The sequence below is a fragment of the Haemorhous mexicanus genome, chromosome 3 (assembly GCF_027477595.1).
Source record: "Haemorhous mexicanus isolate bHaeMex1 chromosome 3, bHaeMex1.pri, whole genome shotgun sequence".
Lineage (NCBI taxonomy): Eukaryota > Metazoa > Chordata > Aves > Passeriformes > Fringillidae > Haemorhous > Haemorhous mexicanus.
The window spans coordinates 8,406,701-8,430,208 of NC_082343.1; the positions used below are offsets into that span (position 1 = coordinate 8,406,701).

Here is a 23,508-nt window from a genome sequence, read left to right on the forward strand (position 1 = left end):
CTGTTTCCCTCCCAGAGCAGCGTGTGTGTGCCAGCCGGGGCCACATGGCTGCGCCGGGCCCTCTGCCCTTCCCTCCACCCCTCTGGTGGAAAGTATTCCCCGCCTCTTCCCTGCCGACAGCCCGGCACGCCAGTTCGAGTTTCACATCGGGATTCAGGAGGGGAAAAAAAGATTCCTGCCTCCCACAGAAACCATCAGCTTTTCCAGCAGCGCGTCTCCACCATGTCTGGGCTGCGCCTTTGCCAGCGAGGGGGGTCTCAGCCCTTCCTGCCACCAGCCTGCAGCACACCCAGGGCTGAGGGGTGGCCTGAGGCTGTTCCAAAACTGGCAGCCACCTGGGGTCACCAGCCCTGCCCACATCTGCTCTGGGACACCCTTGTCAGCTGTGGCATGGCTCACTCGAAAACTGCTGCTGGCCAAGTGGCTGTAGCCTGGGATCCTGGTGGATCTGGAGAGATGGCTCTCAAGGAGGACACGGGTAATTTTGCTCATCTGTTAGGAAACATTTCAAGAGCTTCGTGTGAAAGGCACTGAACTACTCGGCACACGCATTTTATCCCTCCAGTGCGCATCGGAGCAGAGGCTGAGCAGAGAGGAAATTTCTTGCTCACTGAAATTGTGCCTTTCAACCGTCTTTATTTCACCCCTCTGGCACCCTGGGCAGGATTTCCTACACTCTATCCCTTGTCTGTGTCCTCATGTGGCAGAGAGAACCTCCCAACAGCTACTGTGCCATTCCTGTGTCCCCAAACCCAAGCAGAGTGCTGTCCCTTCCACCACACCAAACCTTTCCCAGAATGCAGGACAGTCAACAAGCAGAGAAGCAAGGAGCCTGGTGTATCCTTTCCATACCCAGCTTTCCCCATGGCTCTCTCATGGTATTGGCTGAGCTATACCTGAAGACAGGTGAGCCTGGTATTCTTAATTGTGCATTTCAGGCAGTTTTACCTAGGAGATGCATTTACTTTTGAGTATCCCATCTTAAAACCCATAAACCTCCCCAGTGCCACTCACCTGACCCCCATTTTGCAGTCCATAACACAGGGGGAGTCAAACTCAGCCAGCAGATCTTCCATCTGGTTGTATCTCTCCCCATCCTTGACCACATCTCCGTGGTAGGCAGGGACATAGGGCTTCAGGACATCGTTCATGAGGCGGTCGAGGCACCGCTGCTCCGATTCACAGTGCTTCTTCAGGATCCTGCCATTGGCCGCCGCCTTGAAACTACCTGAGGGTGACACGGGACAATGTGACACTTGCTTTGGGTGGCAGGAAGGGCAGCCAAACACCTTGCAGTCAGTTTCATTTACACCTGCACCCAAGGAGTCCCTGCAGTCAGGGACTGAACAGCTCAGGTTGCCAGAGGTTTATGAGCAGCACTGTCACACCCCAAGAAGGCAGAGACCCGTCCTGCAGCACCCAACACGTTTGCTCCACATTCCCTGTGCACTTCCCTGTAGGTTCACATTTCTGTGTCTATGCTCATGTGTGAGGCACCTTTGAACTGGGCAGCATCACCTGGGTCAGGAGCTGGGCCTGGCTCTCACCCAAAGCACCCAGCTTTCTGCTGCCTGAGGAAAAAGCAGCAATAATTCCTCCTGGCCCTGGGAGACTGGAAGCCCAGAGCACCTTCACACTACCCTCACTTAGCATTTAGATAAGTCACTCTCCTGGGCTAGAGACTGGGAGCTGCAAGCTGTGACACTCATGCAGCAGCCTGAAGCAATTGAGGCCAACAAAGCTCATTAACCTGGGATAATGAAGGGCCCTGCCACCACCCTGCCCCTCCCCATGCTCCGTACCTGCGTGTCCCGCTAGCTGGATCCAAGGGTATTTCTTCTTGAAAGACATCACAAACGGGGACCAGTGCACCATATTCTTGATCTTCCTCCATGACTTGCTCTAAGGGGGAAAAAAATCATGAAGGTGAATGCAGTGTTTTAAGCTTTTACTGTCTGTAAAGTCACTTCAGGCAGCACGCAGCTGTTCTGGACAGGGAAAGAGGCACCACAGCCAGCGCAGGATGGAAGCAAACAGAAAATCTGCTCTTTTCCCATTGTGCTGTGCCAAGCCACTGGGCCTCAACTCTACATTCAAAAATCACGAGTAACTTCACTGAAGTGGATGGTGTTACAGCATTGTTCCAGTTGGCTGCTGCTGCAGAGCGCCCAGCTATCCACACTGCCTCATCCCTGCTCCCTGCATCCCTCTGCGGGAGCCCCAGGGACATTATCCCGTCCCTGGGCACCACAGGGACATTATCCCATCCCTGGGCACCACAGGGACATTAACCCATCCCTGTATCCCTGGGCACCACAGGGACATTAACCCATTAATGGGCACCACAGGGACATTAACCCATCCCTGGGCACCGCATTAGATCGCAGCAGATGGAGCGGGAAGGCAACCCAGGACTGCCATCCAGTCACAAAACCGAGCTGCAGGTCCTTTGGGGAACAAGAGCACAGGCACACAGAGGCTGCCTGCCTGGCTTTTGTTCCCCCTGAAAGGCAGCTGCTGTGTCCATTAAGCTGGCAATCCACGTGTGCTGATCCGCCCGCTCCGGCCCATCTGTAACTACAGTTCAGAGAACAATTGCCTCCTGACACGCCGTGTTTCTCACCACAGAGATTGCTCAAAACTATTTACATGACTCTAACGAAGGCTGCACTGGACGGCACACAGCCTCCCTCAACGGCTCCTTCCTGCGAGTTTTTCCCTGGATTGTTCTAGGGAACACACCACCAGTAAAAGGCAGGGGATGACCTCTTATCTTGGCCCCAGAAGGTGACGGCACAAACAAATTATGTGAACGATATACAAGGGCAACAATGGAAAAATGCCTTCTTGCAGGAGCTGGGACAAACAGTGTAGTCCTTGGCTGCTCCAAGCTCCTGGGTTCAGCTGGAAGCCAGCAGATAAATTATCCTCATTTGCTCTGCTGTGAAGGCACGGGAGGGAGCCTTCCAGAAAGCCCAAGTAATCTCTTCCTTGTGTTTGGAGAACTGGCCCCTGTTCCAGTAATGCTTCACAGACAGGCAGGGAAGAGCCAGCAGCCCCAACTTGCAGTTTGGATGCTTGCTGGGGGTGAACTCAGAGCACAGGAATCCGTGCTGGGAACTGCTGACATGTTTAAATGGCGAGCAGCAAGAAGCCAGACAAAGATGTTAGTGTCTAAAGCGTGGAAATTACACCAGGTTATCCCTGCGCCATGCACCAGCCCGCCAGGAGCAGGGAGATGCAGGGGCTGCCCGAGTGGTGGGCAGCACAGGAGTGGGAGAGGGGAAGAATCAAGGTCTTTCCCCACCTCGCAGCCTGGGAGGAGCAGGGCAGCCCTTCCCTGGAAGGCTGCCCGTGGCCAGGAGCGTCCCGGCGCAGCCTGGCACTGGTACAGCCTTGCAGGAGTTTGGCAGGAGCTGCCCAGGCGCGGGGTGACAGCGGGCATCCCCTTCTCCAGGGCTCCTCCACGCCGAGGGCTTGCTTGCTTTGGCAGGGGGTTGGGCAGTTCCCTACCTGACATGAGGATGAATGTTTTTATTTCCACACTGAGTGCCAGAACTTGTGTGTTTTAGCTGTTCTTTGTTCTCCTTCTGGCAGAGAGCGAAGGGGAAGCGGGGGGGTGTCCCCTCCTTTTGTTTTTAAAATAGTAACATCAAGTCCTGGCTGATGTCATCAAAAAAGGGGGAAGAAAAAGTCTCCGGGGGATTTGGACTCTAAACGAGTGTGACCCACCTCCTCTAAAAGAAGGAGTCCTCCCCTCACTTGCAGCACAGCATCGTAAGTCACTCAGTCCCAGGAAACATGCCAAGGCAACGTGCCTTCCCAAGCCAAGATTTTGGTTCATGGTGCTTAGAGCTTCATAGTTAAAACCTTGAGGTACTTCAAGGTACAGGCAGAATGAAGGCAAACAGTCCCTAAAGCAGGGCAAGCCACTCTGGCTTCCCCCTGCCAGGGCTTTCCCAGGAGTGATGGTCTCCATTCCAGCCCTGCTTCCAGTGCAGGGTAAAGATCCCGAGTCCCCTGGAGACATGAAACACAACAAAACCAGCCCTTCTGCTGATCTGAATGGGTCAGAGAGCCAGTCACTCAGCACAGCCACCCGAGGAACAGGGAGCACATCCTCACCCCGTCTATGCCAGAGGGGAATGTTTTCACCCAGGCCTCACCCGGTTTCAGGCACACCTTTAGTCAGGTGTTTCCAACCCAAGTTTTACGGACACGTGTAATGACTTCTTTTATGGCAAAGCTTGAGGCACCTTCATCCATTCCAAGCCACTCCCAACCTGCTGGAAATTGAGGTCAGTTGTCGACATCTGCAAGGTCAGTTATCACTGCTGCAGGGGTGACCCACAATTCTGATTCACAGAGCTCCTTTCTCCCTGCTTCTCACAGGGGCAGCCACTGGACACTAATAGGGGAGAAGAGGGACTGCTGTCCCTCTGATTCCTTCAGGAGCCACTGGATTTTTGTTTTACATCCGAGCCCCCTCCCAATGTAATAAGGAGAAGTAAGGAGAATGTTGCTGTGTTATGGGAATGCTCAAAAGGCTGAGTTTTGCAAGGCACAGATCCCCTACTAAACCAGCAGCTGCATACCTCCATCTGATCTCTAGGGCAGGCAGCAGAGGGGATCCCAGAGGAGCAACACAGCCAATGCCCCCAGGGATCCTGCCACTCCCTTTGCCTGAAGATAGCAAAATTCTCCTGAGGTAGAGTGTTGATCCAGAAAGTCAGCCTTTGTACTTTCCCTTGAGCCACAAGAGAGATGGGAGGTGGCTTTTAACCATCTGCAGGGTCCTTCAAGAGGACCCTGGCAAGAGGTCTCTGTTTATTCGGACACTGATGTGCAATCAGAGATCTCAAAATCCATGGTTTGGGATCCTGGCCATGCCAACCCTCGTGTCAGGCTCTGCAGCTGACCACGGAAAACCAGAGCCACAAGGTTCACACCACTCCAGTGTTACTCCAACCACAGGCAGCAAACAGCCCTTCCACTGCCTCCTGCCCTGCCTGGTGCTATTAATAGACAAAGGGAGTATTAAGGCTATTTACAGTAAAGAAATCTTCTTTAACACTGTCAGCCTGTTGGGAACCATAAGGCTGTCGCCTCCGGGCTCTGTAGTAGTCTGTAATTTTTGGTTTACATTTCAAGGAGTCATTTGCTCACACATCCAGGAGCACAGGCACAGCTGTAGGTGCATGAAGGTGTTACCTGCGGTAACTCCCTGGACTCAAAGGATTTTTCACCATACTGGAAGAAATAGCTCTGCAGGTGGCATTACCAAGTGATGCAGGTGAAGGGCAGATCCGCGCTCTTCTCATTTGCCTGCAAGGAGGTGAACCTGCAGGTGGTCATTTCAAAAGGGGAGCACATTTCCAAACCTTTTGCATGATCAAAGCCTGCACCTGATGTGGCACCCTGGCTCCCAGCTGTGCCCCAAAGCCAGCCCTCTGCCTCCCTGAAAACTCAGGAAGCTGTGTGGACCGACTGCACTCTTGCACAGGCAGCAAGAGCATGGAGCCTGTACAAGCAGGGAATATGCACGAGGTGTCTGATGCAATTCAACACTTTTTATTTAAAACCTGGTTCAGCATCAACAAATGCCAACTGATTAGCTGTTAAGTAAATTATTTAGTGACTCTGGAAATATATTTAGCAAGGAATGGCACTGTTTTCCCTAATAGTCTGCCACATGGAAAAGAGGCTCAGCAAGTGCAGAACCAACTCTAAAAAAACTTCTCAGGGATTCTGCAGCACTCTGCTTCTGCCTCTGCCCTCTTACAGCCTTTGCTTACTGCACAGAGCAGTATCCCAAGGCAGGAGTGGGATACAGGCCAGAGGAGTTAATCCCTCCCAGTGAGCACCCACAATTGGTCAGGGGGAGAGGAGTGCTGGCAAAACAATTTTATCTGCTGTATGTTTAACTTTACTTATCTGAAACTTAAAGCAAACTCTAGGCTTTCCCCATCTGTCAATAGAGCTTCGTATGGAAAGAACAACACAGGAGAATTTAGTGCCAGTGCAGAAGGTCAGAGGATATATTGTGTTTAATTAGATTAAACAAAAAGTGACTGATGAGCTCAGTGCTCGCTGTGCATTTTCTCTGTTGCATATTTATTCCTTTAATGTCTGCTCAAAGGAGACGTGCCTTTCTCAGACTGCCTGTTGCCTCCCTTTCCCAGCATGGACACTGGTGGAATTTGACTGGTGTTATTCCCCATGCATGGAGCCAGCAGGGTGCTCTTCCCTTTCCATGCATTCAGCCAGAGAGATAGGCAGTAACTGATTTAATTTGCTGAAATTATGCTTTCCTATGGTTTTATGGGACCAAATGTTCCTGGAAATAGTAGGAGCTGGACCTGTATTTTAGTGCTTTTTATTAACTAGAGCATGCATGGTTAGAGGCAAGATTACACAGCTGGGCCAGGGCATGGAAAAGAGTGGGAGCAGCATTAAATTAATGATTTTCCCAATTGTGAGAAGAATTTCGGCTCCTTTCTCCCAGGGAAACCATGAAATATCATAGGATCAGAAGAGGTGAAGGAAAACTATGAGGAGACAGTAGGGTCACCAATGCCCACTGCTTCCCCAGGCTTCACTGAAGTTGCTGCAGCCCAGGGACTTGCATAAGTGACACCCTGGCTTTCCCTTCCCTTTGGAGAAAGCCCTGCTCCTGGGGGCTTCACTTCCAGCTCTTCTAGGAAGTGACATGAAGCTGTGCTGTTGCAGGCTCCAAGATGTTTCACTCACAAGCAGGAGGGTTGGGTAGCCAGAGCCTTTCTGGTTTAAAAAAGCAAGGAAGCAAGGGCTGAGAAGGGCAAACTTTGCTCCACAGAGCCCTCCTCTTTAATATCTAAATGAGCGGAGGGAACTTCTGCCTGCAAAGTTCCCTCCGTGCCAGCCTGCTCCACGGCCATGCACATCCAGCCAAGGAAAAAGAGGCCATTTAGTTTTCCATGTTTAAAAGAATGAATGTGTTTTCTTTTGCTCTTTAAAAAGTAGTTAAGGTTTCCCTAGTGATGATTGTTTCCCTTGACTGGGAAAAACCTTGTCACTGCAGCCTCGGGGGGAGGCCAGCTTTGTTCATTGTGCTGGGCGCGCAGGGCAGAGTTGGCAGGTACCACGGAATGAATGCCTCCTCCTGCTGTGTCCTGCCTTGGGGGTGACCAAAATGCACCATACACAGTGAAAAACCTGTGATGTGATGGTGCAGGGCTGGGGTTCTGCTTGGCTTTGCCATCTCTCAGCCCCTGGCTGCCTCTGTCCCTCAGCATGCACCAGGCTGTGACCACTGACCCTGATGCTGGCAGCAAGTGACAGCCCATATTCTGAATTGTCTTCCTCCTACACAAACCCCTCTCATCCTTGCTGATGCTTCTGTACTGCACAGCAGCTAAACAGCCTTGTTTTGGCCAGAGGAGCAGCTGGCAATGGAGGAGGGGGGCTTTGGATCACTGGGCATTTCCTGATTTAGTCACAAAAGGCATAATACAGAAGTTTCAGCAGCTCCCCAAAACCTGGCGAGAGCAATGCCATTTGCACATCCCACAGATTCCACTGAGCAAAGATAAAGTGAGGCCCAACATCAGGCTTCACTGAAGTTAATACAAGGAAATACAGTGTGATGACTGACAGGCATTTCTGGGTGCCTAGAAATTCTAGTGCAAACCCCCAAGCCTCATTAGATAAATTATTTTGATAACTGTGGTATAGATGCTCCTGTTGGGGTGTAGTTACATCTGTTGGGGTGTAGCAGCTTCTGCTACTCTCCAAGGTCTCCATCTCATTTAGAGTGAGAAAATATCTTAACATGTGCACTCTTTTACTTCAAACACTTTGTTTTTCAGAATGGTCTTGTTTTAGCCAGGAAGGATTTTGCCTTTCACAAGAGAGAAACCACTCCCCTCTGGTTTTGTGAGGGATGCCCTTTTCTCCAGTGGGATCAGGGAGTTGTCCCACCAAGACCAAAGATCTGGGGTAGAGGGTCATAGAGATAAAGCTACTGCCTCTCTGCTGTCTGCAGAGATCAGAATGTGTGATAGAGAAGCCCCAGTAAAAAATGCGTGAAAGCCAGGAACATCTGCTCAGATCATGGAAAAAATATTCCAGTGTATTGGAAAAAAACAGGAGCTTGTTGCAGGCTCCCTCTTCCTGCTTGTGATGAAGGCAAGGAGAATTAGAAAGAGCAGAGGCAGATGAGTGAGCAGCAGTCCTTCAGCTTGACCTCCCTGCTGACAATGGAAGGAAGCAGAGCGGCTGGGAGCCGGGAGCACAGCAGTCCCCCAGCGCCTGGAAGGACATTTGGAACCTCCTCACCCACAAAGCAGGAGCAGAGTGCAGCAGCAGAGCAGGAGCCACGTCAACACCACACTCAGGGGAAATGGCTACAGAGAGGACAGTGCTGTTACACCTCTCTGGCCAGTCTGGCAAAGAAGGGAAGAAGACAAAAAAGCCGAAGTGAGAGCGAAGGCAAAGCCTGCATTGGAGCTCAGAGTAACTGAGCCTCAGAGCTACTGCTGTCTCCATGAGGCATTTCTTCTGGTGGAGAGCCTTTACTGAAGCAAAGCTGAACACCCCTAATAGAGATCAGCCACAAAGGACCCTCCCATAAAGCCAGTGGAATTATTAATTGCCAGCATCAGATACATTCAGCCTGCTTTCCTGAGTGGGAACTGATCCAGATCTCTGCAAATGTATTTGTTACTCATTATGTACACACCAGTAAGATTTGTTAAGCAATTTTCAGCTTGGAAAAGGAGAGTGATTCAGAAACAGCTAATCACTTTTGGTGGACTGCTACTTAAGCTGTACAGTGCTTCATCCCCAGAAAGCAGCTAGCTTTTAAAAGTCAGCAGACAATAAAAACCCTTGCTGGTAGCCAAAAGTGGGCCTTGGTGAACTGATTTGTGAGAAGAGCCCCAGAGCAGTGCAGCTCACTGGTGCAACACACTGGTGCACAGAGCTGCAGGCAGCCAGATCAGGCGTCCAGCTGAGAAACGGGATGTGCTGCCCAGGGATCTGACCCTGCATCCCTCTATCAGGGAACTTGTCATCAGCTTTGATGGAAACTGCTCTGTTTCCATCTGGAGACTTGTGTTTGATCCCTTTCCCAGTTCCAGGGTATTCACCACCATCTTTCTGGTTCCAAACATCGTTTCAGCTCATCAGCTCCTGCAGCAGCACAGCACATGCTGGGGACATGGGCTCCTGTGCCTGTGCTGGCTCTAGCACTGCTCACTCCCATGCTGCCAGCAGGGAAGGATCCCTGCAGCCTTCCCAACCCTGCCACTGTGAATCCTGAACTGCTTCTAGTTCCCACATGCTGAGACCAGGAGCTGTGCCCTTCTTGACAGCAAACAAGGTCTCTGGTTACTTGATTTGAAGTCCAGCTCAGCTCCCTACAGGCCAGAGCTGCAGCTTAGGACACGGAAGAGACTCAGCTCCTAAAAGTCACAACAGAGGGTCCCAGAGGGCAGTGGTTTGGTAAGGCATAGTTTTCCTGCAAGAGACAACCTGAATACAAAACCTGTGCTTGTACATGCCAGGGATCTGGGATGGGAGCTATTGGTTTGCCATATCCACCCAAGGGATGAGCCAAACCCTGGAGTCCTTTGGGAAAGAGGGGTGTCAGCACAGGGCATGTTGGGAACACAGGTAGTCAGACCAGCAGGAGATCATAAAAGTGCCAGTTATTTCCAATCTGGCTGATTTAAACTGGTAGAGTTAATCATAGGACAGAGGCTGCCAAACACTCTCAACTACCTTCAATTTGAAGGTAAGTTTTTAGAGATTTAAACCAGGATGACACATTTACAGCCTGCCTGGAGGCACTTGGGTCATAGACACCAAACACAGGAGTAACCTCAATGACTGGAACAAAGCAATACTTTGTTCTTAGTGCCTGTTTTTTCTTGAGACTGATTTCTTTCTGTCAGCTTCAGGAATGACTGAAATGGCCAGAGCTCATGTCCCCAGTGAAGGGGGGTGGACAGGGATCTCCTCCCTGCACAAGGCTCAGAGCAGCACACACTCTGGTGTGATGACATCACATCACTCATCCTTTCATTCTGGCACTACCTAGCAGGGTGGACACGGGCCAGACAGGGCTGCCACTGACTCCTAGTGCTGCTGTAGCCATGTGAAGTATTTCCTCTGGCATGGCACAGAGGGCATTGATACGGATGCTGTACATGCAACACTCTGGCAGCATAATGCCCATAAGCACTGATGATAAACAAGCAAGGCTAGCCAAGCCAAGTCATGCCATGTCAATGAAGCAATCTTCAGGAGAAGCTGGATGAGAAAGGCCTGGCTTGCAGACTGGAGTTTTGCTGTTGCTGAAACCCCCAGACTGGTTCACACTGGTTTTGGACAGAAAACTTTTCCATTGTTGTTCCCTGGCCCTGTCCACTCATGGAGTTAGATCCCTGCTCTTCTGCTGTTTGACCATAACTGCATTTCACTTTGTGGAGTGTGTGCATGAGAAATGCATCCCTCCCATGAGCACTTCCAAGGGAAATACTCAGATACTTTTGGAGTGCCTTCTGTGAAGTGGCAAGGCAGAGCTGGAAGGGAAGAAAAGAAAGGGCCAAGCTCTGGCTGCGGAAATTTGTTTAGAATAGAGAATTTTTAAAATTAGTCATTAGTGCTGAACATGCTCACATTTACTGGGTATAGGAAGTGTAAAAAGGTGATTTAGAAGAGCAGTTGTAGGTTTCACAAACATGACTAAACTCTAAAGCTAAATGTTCAACAGGCGTGACCTTTTAATTCCCCTTTAAATCAGTTTAGCACTTTCATTAGTGTTTGGAGTCCCTCATGTTTGGATAGCACTTGGGTGATTTAAAGTACTGTTTAGGAGCTTTATTGTCTCTCCTGCTTTGGAGCTGGGACCACAAATCCTCTGCTAAGTGGCTGGAGGAGATTCTGCTTGCACAGGAGCTGCTGGGAGCACCAGCCTGCTGCGGCCGTGGCTCCCCAGCACTCCCAACCCATCGCCATGGCATGGTCCCCTTCTCCTAGGCAGCTCCTAAATATAATCAGCAATCAGCAGAAGCTCCTCCAGGAATGGGAGTGCAGTTTGAGCCTCCTTGGTCTCAGATCCTTACAGAAGGAGCACAGTAGAAACACGACGGCTTTGGGAAACCTCTTTGCCCAGAGAGAGGCATTGCAAGCAGCCAGGAAGCCACAGGCACACGCCACACAGTGCTTTCCTCACAGCTGCAGACCTGATGTAGATGGACTACAAACTGCCCAAAGCAACTCCCCACGAGACAGCACAGCATCTCAGAGGGTTTGGTCTCTAAAGAGCACTAAGAGCTATTTAAAAAGTGGTCTAAACCTGAAGGCAAAGAGAGATCTGTTACAGGCACTGAGCACTCACAGAGCAGTCTCCCCATGTGCTGCAGGTAAGGGCAGTTCAGCTCAGCTTTTCAGCTCTGCATTACTCCTGGAACCAGGGCTTGTGGCCATACATGAGATTTCTCTCCCTCAGAATGAGAGAGACACAAGCTCACTCTCCATGCTGAACTCTGCTTCCAAGCCCACCTTGTGTGTGCCCTGAGACTTCCTCCTCCACCAGCTTTCCAGCCACACTACCCTGATGGATATGGGAAGCACAAACCATGCACTTTAGAAGCAGCTGCTTGTGGGAACTCCTTCCTCACTGGACACATCAACCACAGGCTGTGCTGGAGCCAGAGGCTCCCAGGAGCATGGCAAGACCAAGCTAATTACAGGGTTTCAAACATGGACCATCTCACATGCTCGGCTGCTCATTCCCAATCCTCCACACAGCAGAGTCAGGCTGAGAACAAAGACTCTATCCACATTTACTTCAGCTAGATTACCCCATTCCCTATCCATACAGATCCAGACCCAGCTGCACTCATGCTCTGCCAGGCAGGGAGCTCCTCACTGCCACACCCAGGAGCAGGCTCACCCAGCCTGGCGAGGACAGAGGGTGGCACCGGCTCGGCAGAGCCAGGGCACCGGCTGTGAGCAGCCATGTGGGACCCTGGAGACCAGGATGGAGGCAGGAATTCATATCAACAGCACACCTCAGCTGCCCCCCAGCCCACTGCAGCAGAAGGGCTGGCAGTGAGCAGACCTCACACAGAACCACCAGTAATTTTATCCTCGGCTTCATTTTCGGAGTCAGAGCCGTACACGCACCCCTTCACCATTTTAGTTATGAGTCATGGAAAAATGTCAGCTGCAGCTACACAGCTCCACTCCTGCAGGGCCAGGTACATACCTCTGCTCCCAAAGCCAACGTCCTGGCACGCCTGCCTGCTGGGAGGGCATCCGAGGAGCCGGCTGGGCAGCGCTGTGCCAAGGGAAGGCCAGCACGGCGCTGGGGGAAGAAGCTGTCACGGCAGCAGGCAAGGAGGTTTCATCCTCCACCGCTCCTTCCACGCTGCCTCTGAGGCTTGTGAGCAGAGCTGGCGAGCCCTGCTGCACCCCGGCACTCCCCTGAGCCCTTAGGGAAAGGAATGGGATCCTCAGACACACAGAGGGTTACCCAACCCTACATCCTGGTGCGGCACGCAGCGTTGGATTTTCCAACCCAACCGTGCGCTGACACGCAGGGGTGGGGCGGGGGAAGAAAAAGAGGATTTCAGCTGTTAACTTCTAAGAAATTGAGGAAAAGCTTATCACTCCTGTGTGACTGGCCTCAGTCTCCTGAGAGCTGGTACATGCCATGCTGCCAAGGTGTCAGCTGGGGGAACACTGAGTTTTGGTGGGAAGAGGACTGCAGGAGCCAGCAAAGAAATTAGCTGCTTTGGTGCAGCCTTACAGAGGGTGCTGGGGAAGAAAAGGTTTCTCTAACTCAAAAGGGAAATGCTCATCTGAAACAGGAAAATGGAACTTTCTTTTGAGCATTAATAGCAGAAAATCACCTCTGCAATGGCTGTGTGTTGAAGCCCTGGGTGTGGAAGGAGGGAGAGGATGGGGAAAAACACCCTGTCCCTGGCAAGTCAGCTCACTCAGGACCCCAGGAAAGCCCTGGGGGCTGCTGCTGGCCCAGGCACAAATGGGGACATGCTGAGGTTTTGGGGGGAAACACTGCTCAGCCAGGGTAACAGCAGAGTTGGTGAGTGCCCTGCGTAGGAGTCCCGGATGTGTGAAGAGAGGGTCTAAGCTCTACAGCGATGCTGACCACATGCTGACCACAAACAGCATCACTCAAGGATCACCCAGGCAATTCAGGTAAAGACAGATCCAGAGATCTGATTGCCTTTTAGAGAGAAAAATAAAAAAAAAAAAAGTGAAATTGTTTCTAAACTAAATATTTCTCTTGAAAGAGGCTATTTTAAGGCAGGTGGAATGACACAGTGTGATATGCTTAAAAGAGGTAGAGATCATGGGTTTCATATTAAAACTCAGATAGCCTTTCTTAGAACAGCATGTTATGGTTGAAGAGAATTCTGGTGAATTTTCTGGTCCAAAAAAGGAGACAAAGATGAAGGGTAGTAATCTCTAGCCTTAAAATAGTGAGGGCACTTGCAATACAATGAACAGAGGCAATACAATGAACACATTATAAACATGGGTGTAGCACAGGCAGAGTTTAGCTCATTGTGTCCTAGAGTTTCTAAATATACTCTGGCTTGAGGGAAGAGCAAGAGAGAAGAGAATGAACATAGGGAAGACGCCCAGTCTTCTGAACAACTGGGTTTTCCATCAAGGCACAAGCCCACGATCTCTGAGGCTTCATCTGTGGGTAGGAGCCGACTGCTGAACTCCTCCTGCTGCAGGCAACTATGTTTAGCTTCTCTTAGAAGGTGAAGGAAGCAGAATAGGAGGAAAAAAACTTAGTCATCTTCTCCCCTCAGACATTTTGCTGTTCATTTACTTCAGCAGCACATGAAGCACTTAGTCACTCTGTCTCCGACAGGCTTTTTTCTATTTTTATTTTTCCAAATCAAAACAAAAATATAAAAAGGAGGCTCCTTCCCAAAGAAGCAGCTAGTGGAGGAGGCTGGGGGTGTGAGCAGCCAGTGACCAGGACTTCACCCCACAGCTCAGTGCCTGCTGCAGACACCCAGACAAGTGTTTGCATGCAGGAGGAGAGAGGGCAGGAGCTGCCACTTCCTCCTGCTCAGCAACAGCTCAAGGAGCTGCTCCAGCAAGACAAGGTGCCAAGCATCTTCTGGAGCTGAGAACTGCTTCGTGTACAGGCAGCTGGCACTTGCCATCACAGTAAAATCAGCGTTCTAACACACCACTCATGCTCCAGGTGTTTTCCAGCAGCAAGGACTATCGTGCAACCTAAGCCACACATCCAGCTTGGATGTCCCTCCATTTTCCAACTCAGAAATACAGTATCAGAGCAGCACTTCCTTTGGGGTTGATTTTAGTAAGCCAGCCACCACAGCTCCTGCATTACAGTCCTGAAGGACAGAAACTTTTGTCCAAACTGGCTTTGTCCAACAGTGTTGTAGAACACCGGAAAACTGCTGCCCTTCCTGACTCCTCTCATCCTCAGGAGAGCCCTTGACACTGTCCCTTCCCCCAGTGAGCCTTCTGACTGTGAAATTCTCTGGATGTGTTTAAAAAAAGACTGGACTTGCCACTTGGTGCTATAGTCTAGTTGAGGTGTTAGGGCATAGCTTGGGCTCGATGATCTTAGAGGTCTCTTCCAACCTCATTATTCTGTGACTCTGTGAAATGCAGGCACCAACACCAAGGTGCACACTGGTGCTGAGATGCAGCCTCAGAAGGGAGAGCTTGAACAGCAGCAAGGACCAAAGTGTCTCTGAATGCAAGTGCAATCCACAGCTGGGCATTTGGTTTCTCTCCTGTACACAGTATCCTGAGGGATCTGAGGACAGGGAGGCAACCCCCAAAACTCCCATCATTTCTCCCCCATCAGAAGTAAACCCACTGGCATGGCAGCGACCCAGTGCTTTACAACTGACTCGGGATGGGGTTTTTGGAGGGCTCAGAAGGCACCCAGATGGCTCACAGCTTCCTGTTGCTTCAGCTTTACAATAAAGCAACATAAATAGATCTTCATTCTTTGTTGACATTTGATGCTGTACAGCAAAACAGGCATTGTTAACCTAAAAATAGGAAACGCTGTGGCAGCTTTGAAGAAATTCAGCATTTTTCCTGAACTGATGCAAACGCGGTGGCCGAGCGCCAGATGCCTCTGTCCTGCTTTGAAGCACGACGAAATTCTTCGCGGCGCTCGTAAATCAGCGCTTTGTTAGCGCCCTGCAAGCTCCAGTGACACCAGCAAACCCTGGTATTTCCTCCTTCTCCCTCGTAAGGGAGGGGGGGATGCTTGATGCTGCATTTCATCCCCGCTGGAGATGGACAGCCCCGCGCGCCTATTGCCGAGCGCAGCGCAGGCGGGGGTTGCCACGGCAGCCGCTGACGCACAGCCGGGCCCCACTTCTACATTTTTCCATTACACGGTGTTGAAGCTTGCAGAGCAGGAGGTAGTGAGTGAGCCACTTTCCTGAGTGAGCCACTGAGAGATCAGCGAGGTGGCAGGGCTCTGCAGGGCAAGCCCTGTGCTACTTAGAGCACGTCTAAAAGGAGGAGAGCGCAATGCGGCCAGAAGCTGCCATGTTCGAAATAAATGAGTGCATGTTTTCAGAGCTGGCTTGAAAAAAGGGCACATTTACCACTACATCTCTCAGAGTGTGGGTACAGAAAAGGTTCCAAGCAGAGCGAGGTGTGGGTGGAGAACCAAAAATTCCTGGTGGCTTTCCCTGTGGAGCACAGGGAGAGGATGGGCTGACACAGTCCTCACTCCAGGGTGTGGTGGGACCAGGGCAATGGGGCTGTACCAGCACAGACACTGCTGCCAGCCCCTTCACTGGGTCCCACCCACAGGGGTGCCCAATTCACTGCTGTGCCATCATCCCCAGAGTGATTTAAGGGGGCTGAGCCAGCCCTGCTCACTCTTGGGAAGGGCCTCTGCCCTGCAGCACGGATGGGGAGCAGCAGCACAGCCTAACCAGCCACAAGAGCAGCTCTTGCCACACACCTGGTCTCTCTCAGCTCCACGCTTTGGTGGCTCTCAGGGTCAGGTCTCTCCAGATGTTCATCTTAGCTCATGGACTGGTTTTAACCCTCCTCTCCCACTGCTGGGTGCCAACAACCACAGGGATGGTTCTTTAATCAGCAGCTCGGGGCAGCAGCCTGCCCAGCTTCTGCACAAAGCCGGAGCTATGTAACATCTCTGGTCACAGCTTATCTACCTCCCACGCAGCTGGAAGCTGCAGGCCAGGCTTGTGAGGTATTAAATGCCACCAAACACAACAACTTATGCAGTTTTTAACCACCTCAGAGCCTCAGAGATAGGCAACTGGTGAACATACCTATTTCAAGTACAACTCAAGTTTTGGGGGATGGAGGACACTTGCTGGAAGTTCAGCTAACTGCTATGGTGCAATTTCATCATGACAATTCAGGATCAACATTTTAGGGTCACCGTTTCCTCTTTGGTTCAGTTATTTTCTTGTGTTCACAAATCTCTTTGTCATTCCCTGGTGTAGGCAGAAGCAGCAATCTCTGCATTCCTTGCAGGGATCTCCTGCCCTGCAGAGTTAATTCCCCCAGCCACTTTGGGGCACTGTGCAAGCACTGGGAGGCTGCAGCTGCCTCTCAAATCCACCTCTCTTAGCAGTGTGCTGGCTCACAGTGTGGCAATGCCACTTGTGGAGTCAGGGACAAGCAGAAATGTGTAAAACTAAAGCATTTGTTCAGTGGTACTGAATCATGGCATGGGAAACGTCCCCTCTCTGAAGGAAAAAAAAAAAAAAGGAAAAAACCCCTGTGTGTTTCCAAGCTCTTGAATTGCTCCTGTTGTTGATTAGGGATAGAAGAAGGTACAGGCAGGCAGTCTCACCAACAGGGTGATCACCAGAAATTCCCCACATCTCCCTTGTAGATTTTCTATATGGAAAACAAGTCCAGCTCTCTACAGAGAAGCACTGAAACCTTCACAGGCTTAGAACAAAGATCAACTTGAAATCAGAAGTTACCTTGTGGAGCTTGTTGCTGTTTGGAGCCACTGTTTGGCCTGTGGGGAACAAAACCTTATTTTTCACTGCTAAGTCACAACTCCATGCAACAGCCTATAGCTGCCAGGGCCTCTCAGGGATGTAACTGGCCTCACAGGGTCCCTGGCCTTACCCAGGATGAGGAGGAGAGATTTGCAGAAAATGAGCTGTACTGCTTTGCAAATGTACTGTCCCAGCCACATGGCAATCTACTAATAAAAGCAGTATTTGAATTTTTTGCATAAAACCAATTTGTATTCACTGTTCCTTCACCTGCACAGCACCAAGACTCTCTACATGAAAAACAAGTCAGGAAGCTACTGATGAAAAAGTGGCATTTGCAATGCTAGAACTTCTGGAACTACTGAAAATGTTTCATGTGCTCCCTCTCAGAGCAGACAAAGTGTTTCAAACCATGGCCACCACAAGACATTTGAGTCCCACTCGGCACTGGGGGAGGCTCACACCTCCTCACCAGTGTACACTGGTACTGCATGCCTAGGGTGGCACAGCTACCTAGGGACACGTCCCAGGACACCACCAGGGAGAAGGATCCATTTCTCCTCAGCTGGCATCTGTGAAATGCCCAAGGAAACTGCTGCCAGCACTCTCCCTGCACATGGGCCCTGGGCCAAGGGCAGGATTGCCACCCTGGGGTTCAGTATCCACCCTGTGCCAGCACTTGCACAGCTCTGCACAGGAGCCATGCAAATGTTGGGGCTAAATCTTCTCCACTCCTAATCACAAATGTAATTGTCTATGCAAAGCTGGTGCACCCAGGGAGTGACTGCCCGGGCCCCTGCCTCAGCCTGCTCACCCCTGCATGAGGGCAAGGCAGGGACCCCCAACACCCATGCTCCAGATCATAAGGTAGATGTAAAAATCCCACAAGACCTAAATCTGTCAGTGGTGCTGTCCAGGCAGCAGTACTGTGGATGCAGAAGAAAAATTTAAAAAATCCATAAATAAAAGTGTTTAATCTTGGCTAACACTTGCCTATGGAAGCAGCAGCACAGGTCTGTCCCTCCCATGTAGTCACCAGCACAAGTAGAGGGAAGGTGTCCCATTTTACTTAGATTATAAACAGCTGTAAGCTTTTAGGGCATTACAGTTAGTGGTTCTGTAATGGAAAAGTTTATATGCTGGAAACAGTGTCTTGTTAATGAGCTAAGGTATTTATAGGATTTTTAATAGCCACAGGGTGTTTGAGATATTAACAAAAACGTGTTGAGGAGGTGACTATTTGTGACACCCACTGATGTGCCAGACAAGAACAAAGTATCCTCAAGTCAATGACTGGCACATCCCAGAGAGTGGCTAGATGAGAGGAGGGTAGAAGAGAAGATTTTTGTTTTCTCTATAGAGAAATAGTTAAAAAAAGGATCATTGAAAGCATTTGGAAAGTTTTAGCTGTGGCAAGCAACTAACAGAGACTCTTTTGGAAGATGCAGGTCCCATTAAGAGGTTGTTAATTTGAGTTTAAGGAGCTCCAAAGGAAAGGAGCAGAAACACTCACAGAACTGAGGATCTGGACAAAATCAGGAGGGGAGCTGCAGCTGTGTTTCAGCTGCACAGCAACGAGTGCTGGGATTTGGGACTGGCAGCAGAGCTCACTGTGAGGGCTCTTGGTTTCAAGTGGAAAGTTTCAGATGCAGGGGTGTGGGTAATGCTCATGTGGGGCACCATCCTTCGCCCCACAGCACCGCTGCTCCCTTAGATGAGAAAGAGGACAATATAAAAAATTATCCACTCCAAGACTCTGGTCTCCAGAGCTGGATTTTGTGAGTCAGTCCCAGTCTTGTTGAGCCTCCCAGTCCCATTGGAAACTATGAAAAAAACTCGCCCTCTCTTCAGACAAGCCTGCCCTTTGTGCACTGGAGAACCTGTTCCATGGGGCCCTTCACCACTCCTGTGCTGCTCTGGGCCACAATGGGAAGGCTGTGATTTGGGGGAACCACCCTGCCCTAGCTGGGCACAAGAGAGCAGCTCCTGAATTGAAGGCACGTGGTAAATTCACCCTGGATGAGTTTCCCTTTACAGAGCCCTGTTTGAGCAACTTTCTGGAGCCAACTTTTAAAGCCTTCAACTTTTAAAGCACCCATGAGCATCGCCTGGCTGTAATTTAACATTGTGATAAATTCAACCCATGAACATGAAAGCCACAGGGGCAACTTGTGCCTTTCAGCCCTGTGAGAGAGCAGCCACGCCAGCCAAGCACCCCATGTCAGCTGAGCACCCCATGACAGCTGAGCACCCCGTGTCAGCTGAGCATCCCATGCTCAGGAGCCATTAACACCTGAGTCAGGGGAAAGAGGACAGAAAGAAATGGAATATAAAGCCTGAACTCAGGGCTGGAGCTTTACCCCTTGGGTAGCTGCATGCTTTGAGAAAGCTGAGAGCTGTACACAGTGACTGAGGGTGGATACCAGAGCTGTGATTACTTGAATTAAGATGGCACTTCAAACCCATGCACCATGCACGATGCTATATCATCTGGGCATATGTGGCCAAAGATATTTTCCTTCCTGACCCATTCCCATCCCACATACATAGTGCTTGCTTCTCCTCCTCCTCATTTTCTGCTGGACAGACAAAAGAAACTCGACCAGCACCTCACTGTGGCCATCTCTTGCAATGGAGAGAGCCAAGGAAGAGCCAGATGCTCACTGTATCCTGGAGCCCCATGCCCAGGGCAGCCCTACACAGCCAGGGTGTGATGCTGATGGTGTGCCTGGCAGCCAGCTCCATCCCTGGCCCACCAGCAGCCAGAATTTGCTGTACTATCACTTTGGCACACTCCTTCCTTCCTTGGCAAGACAGGCCAGGACTAAACTTTTCCACTGAGACGGATAAACAAAGACTTTGCTTTTTCCCCCCCTGTAACACAGTTTAGCCCAGGTAGTCACATGAGTGCAGCTGCATCCAGCATGTATATCCAAAATGGCTCGAGCTGCTGGCAGAGTATGGATGTACAAAACCTGATACAGGACAAAGCTCTGCCCTGGAAATGCCCTTCCACCAATGTGTGGAATTGCAGCAGAAACATCCTGTCCTTCCACATGAAGGCCAAATCTGCCCCTTGGCCAGAGTGGATTCCCCTGTCTCACACCATGTGTCAGGGAGGACACACTGTCACTGAGACTGTCAGAGCCAGCTCTGTGTCCTGGCTCTCCCCTTAACTCCTCACAGCCCCTGAAGCCTCCCCCTGAATTGCTGTCATGTGTTGTCCCAGTGCACAAAAGGCAGCCTTGGCAGGACAAGAAATGCAGGTATAGGAATTTTGCTGCTGGAGGAGCCTGGCTGCCCCAGCCAGCCTGGGGACAGAGGCTGGAAAACTACCCTGACAAATATCTGTGCTCTGGAGTATGGAGAAACTATGCACAGTTTGTCTTAGGGGCAGCAAAAACACAGGGATTTGCTGATAGTCATTTTCTGCTATTAGAGCAATAAATCCATTCAACTGTCAGCCAAAACGCCAGAGAAAAAGAATGTGAGCTTAGGGAAAACAGGAAAAAAAAAGTGGTATTAGTTGAAAATATTTTCCTGCAACTTTTAGAGGCAGTTCTGAGCCCAGCACCAATCAGTCAGAAAACCTGCTACCTCTGAGCTCCTGCCAGGCCACCCCTGAGGCTATTGTGCTTCCCCTGGACTTCCCCACCCTGCACAGAGGTTCCCAAACTCCACAACACTGGGAATTTCATCTGAAGCCCTTGCAGAAGACGGCACATGCACACTGTGCCCTTTCCCCTTCCCAGGGAGGAAGGCAGGCTAGGAGGTTCAAGGGCAGTGTTGACAGTCTGAGGAACTGGAGTTGTCCCGAGCCTGCATTTTTCTTGCTGAAAAATCATTTCCATTGATGCCATTTTACTGCATTCCCCTCTTGTGCCCCTTCTCTTACCTCTGTTCCCTCTTTGGTGAGCTTTTCTGGATGTTTTCTGAAGGAGGACATTGTCCTAGTAACCTCAAACTGACTGGTGGGGAAAATGCAAGGCAAATGGTCCAGGTGAGTAGATAGATGTGTGGTGGCCCAGCTTCTTCTAAAGTTGAACTCCTGCCGCTGCCTTCAAAGGTGCCTTCAGCACGGGCTGCTGACAACAGACAGGATTCAACATCTTGTGATCCTTCTGCTGCTCAGCAGGACATTTCCAGCCCCTACACTGGGGCTGTCCATCTGCAGGCAAGAAGCTCTGCCCCTGTCTTGTTCCCAGTAAAAGCACAGACACGGAGGTGTTTGGCTGGAAAACTGTTAGTAACCCCATTTCCCAGGAATCTGGGGGCTGTTGCCTCAGCTGGAATCCCCTAGCTCATGTTGCAATATGCCATGGCTGCCTGGTGGGAGCCAGTGACAGCCAATTCCAGCATTCCCACTCAGTGGCTTGCTCGCCACGGAAATGAGCTGTCAGGCCTGCATAGCTGGGATGACAGCTTCCAGTTGTGCTGTGCTCTCAGCTTGCAGCCCATTCCCAGTGGATGGGCAGGATGCTCAGCCCAGGTGCTTTGCCCTGCTCTGTTCTGATCCCTCCAGCTGATTTGGCAGCTGTGAACGGAGCAGGTCGCTCAGTGGGTCAGTGCTTGCTCCCAGTGACCAGGAAAGATGCATCAGCACAGAGCAGGGCTATCAAACTGTTCCTTCATGCCAAGCACTCCCAGCTCATGCTCAGAGACACAGAGGTCCCACACAGAAGTGCTGCCAGACCAGCAGAGTATCACCAGAAGGGCAGTGGCCCCTCTCCCTGTGGATGAGAGGGACTTTCTAGGATCAGCAGGATGTCCCTGACTGGGGCTGAGCAGAAACTCAGTTGCAGCAGTGAGGCTGAGAGGCAGGAGGAGGGCAGGAGCCAGGGCCCTGGCACTGGTGCCCAGAACATGGGGTTGCTGTGGGACAGACAGTCCCGTAACAACAGGACAGTTCCTGGAGCACAGGGCTTACCCCAGGGCTCACCTTCAAAATGTTTTGCAGGACAGACCAATGATAAGTTTCTTGGCATGGGACTGGGCTGGACTACCATGATCCATCACCACTTTCTGAATTCAAGGCCAGGCTGTGCTATCTGACCACATTCACACTGGGGCAGGGTGGAAACTGAAAGCCAAGTGATGACCCAGCTGAGGGGGAAGGAGGAATCAGCTCGACGTGCTGCGATTTCCGCTCAGCCCTGTTGATTCCTGCACTCACTGGAGCGGCGCTGCTTGTTGATGTAACAGGGACTGACTCAGTGGGAATAAACCCCGAGGGAAAGGTCCTTCTGAAATATTTGTTCCTATTATTTATTCTGTGGCTTAATCAGACATCTCTACAGAAATATCAGCAATAACCTCACCTTGTAATTTACTGAAAATGAGGTCACTGGCCCTGATTCACTAACAAGGGGCTTCGTAACAACAAAAATGCTACAACAGAAGAAAGTGAGCCCACATCTTCCACATCCCAGGACTGCTAGCACCTAAAGCATGTGTTTTGAATGCCTGAGTCTGAAAACACCTTTGTTTTCCTGTCCTGGGACACACCTTCCCCAGTTGTATACGGCAAACAGGGAGATATGAGAATGTGCATTTTTGCTACAGCTGCATGAAAAGCCAGGTGGTGATGAATTGCATATCCATGTTCTGTCAAACACAAAGCTCTGACAAGGAAATGACAAGATTTGGCCTCATCCTTCCACTTTGATGAAAAGCTTTATTTGAACTTCAAGCTTATCTTTGCAATATCTTGAGCATGAACATCTGCAATTTCTATGGGATCCAGAGGAAACCTCACAAGAGAAATCTAGCAGACAGACATTTAGCATAACCACATTTCTAAACTGCAGGGCAACCATATTAAATTAGGTTCCTTTCAACACACACAGAGAAGAAGAACAGGAAAGGCAGAGGCCCCAACAGCTCTAGTCTGAGACTCATGTTTCATGCAAGTGACATTTTTCCAAAACATAAGCAGTAGGTAAAAAGCCTTCCCCTAGATTGATTCAACTCTACCATTACTATAAAAAAGCAGTACAAAATAACCCACCCTCAAATCAGTGAAGAGCCAGCAGAAGGTCACTGGCTTGCTTGGAAAGTCCTTGTCTGGCACTCCCAGTGCCTCAGTGCCACCCAGCCAGTTACTGAATGCAGGCTTACAGTGCCCAGGGTCTGGCAATAAAGAATGTTTTCAAGGAAAGTGGTTGGGTTGGCAGCTAAATATCTGCTACTAGCAGATAAATGCACAGAAAAGAAAGTTACAGCTTCCCAGAGGAGCAGCTCTTTAATGCCATTCCCACCTGATGAGTTTCCCCTATTACACAGCTTCCTTGAGGTTTGTCTTAGATTTTTTGATAAGATACTGGGAGTTTACATGCTGAGGAATTGTCATCCTGGAGAAGAGTAACACACAAGCATTAAGGACTTTGAATCAGGTTTTTCAGAGGCACACAAGTACTTCTCTCCAGTTCACTGCACAAAGTGACCTCCTTCACCAGTTTAGGCATCTACACAGCGCCTTCAAGCT

General features: G+C 50.4%; 1 protein-coding gene across 1 annotated transcript in view; it reads right to left on the bottom strand.

Annotated features, from left to right (window-relative positions):
• ITPKB (inositol-trisphosphate 3-kinase B) overlaps positions 1–23,508 on the bottom strand; it is a 67,686-nt gene that overhangs the window by 14,070 nt on the left and 30,108 nt on the right. Inside the window, exons 3-4 of the mRNA XM_059840708.1 lie at positions 1,803–1,902; positions 1,015–1,228 (exon numbers count right to left, since the gene is read on the bottom strand). Of these exons, the coding sequence (XP_059696691.1) occupies positions 1,015–1,228; positions 1,803–1,902 (314 nt within the window). The remainder of the gene's footprint in view (positions 1–1,014; positions 1,229–1,802; positions 1,903–23,508) is intronic.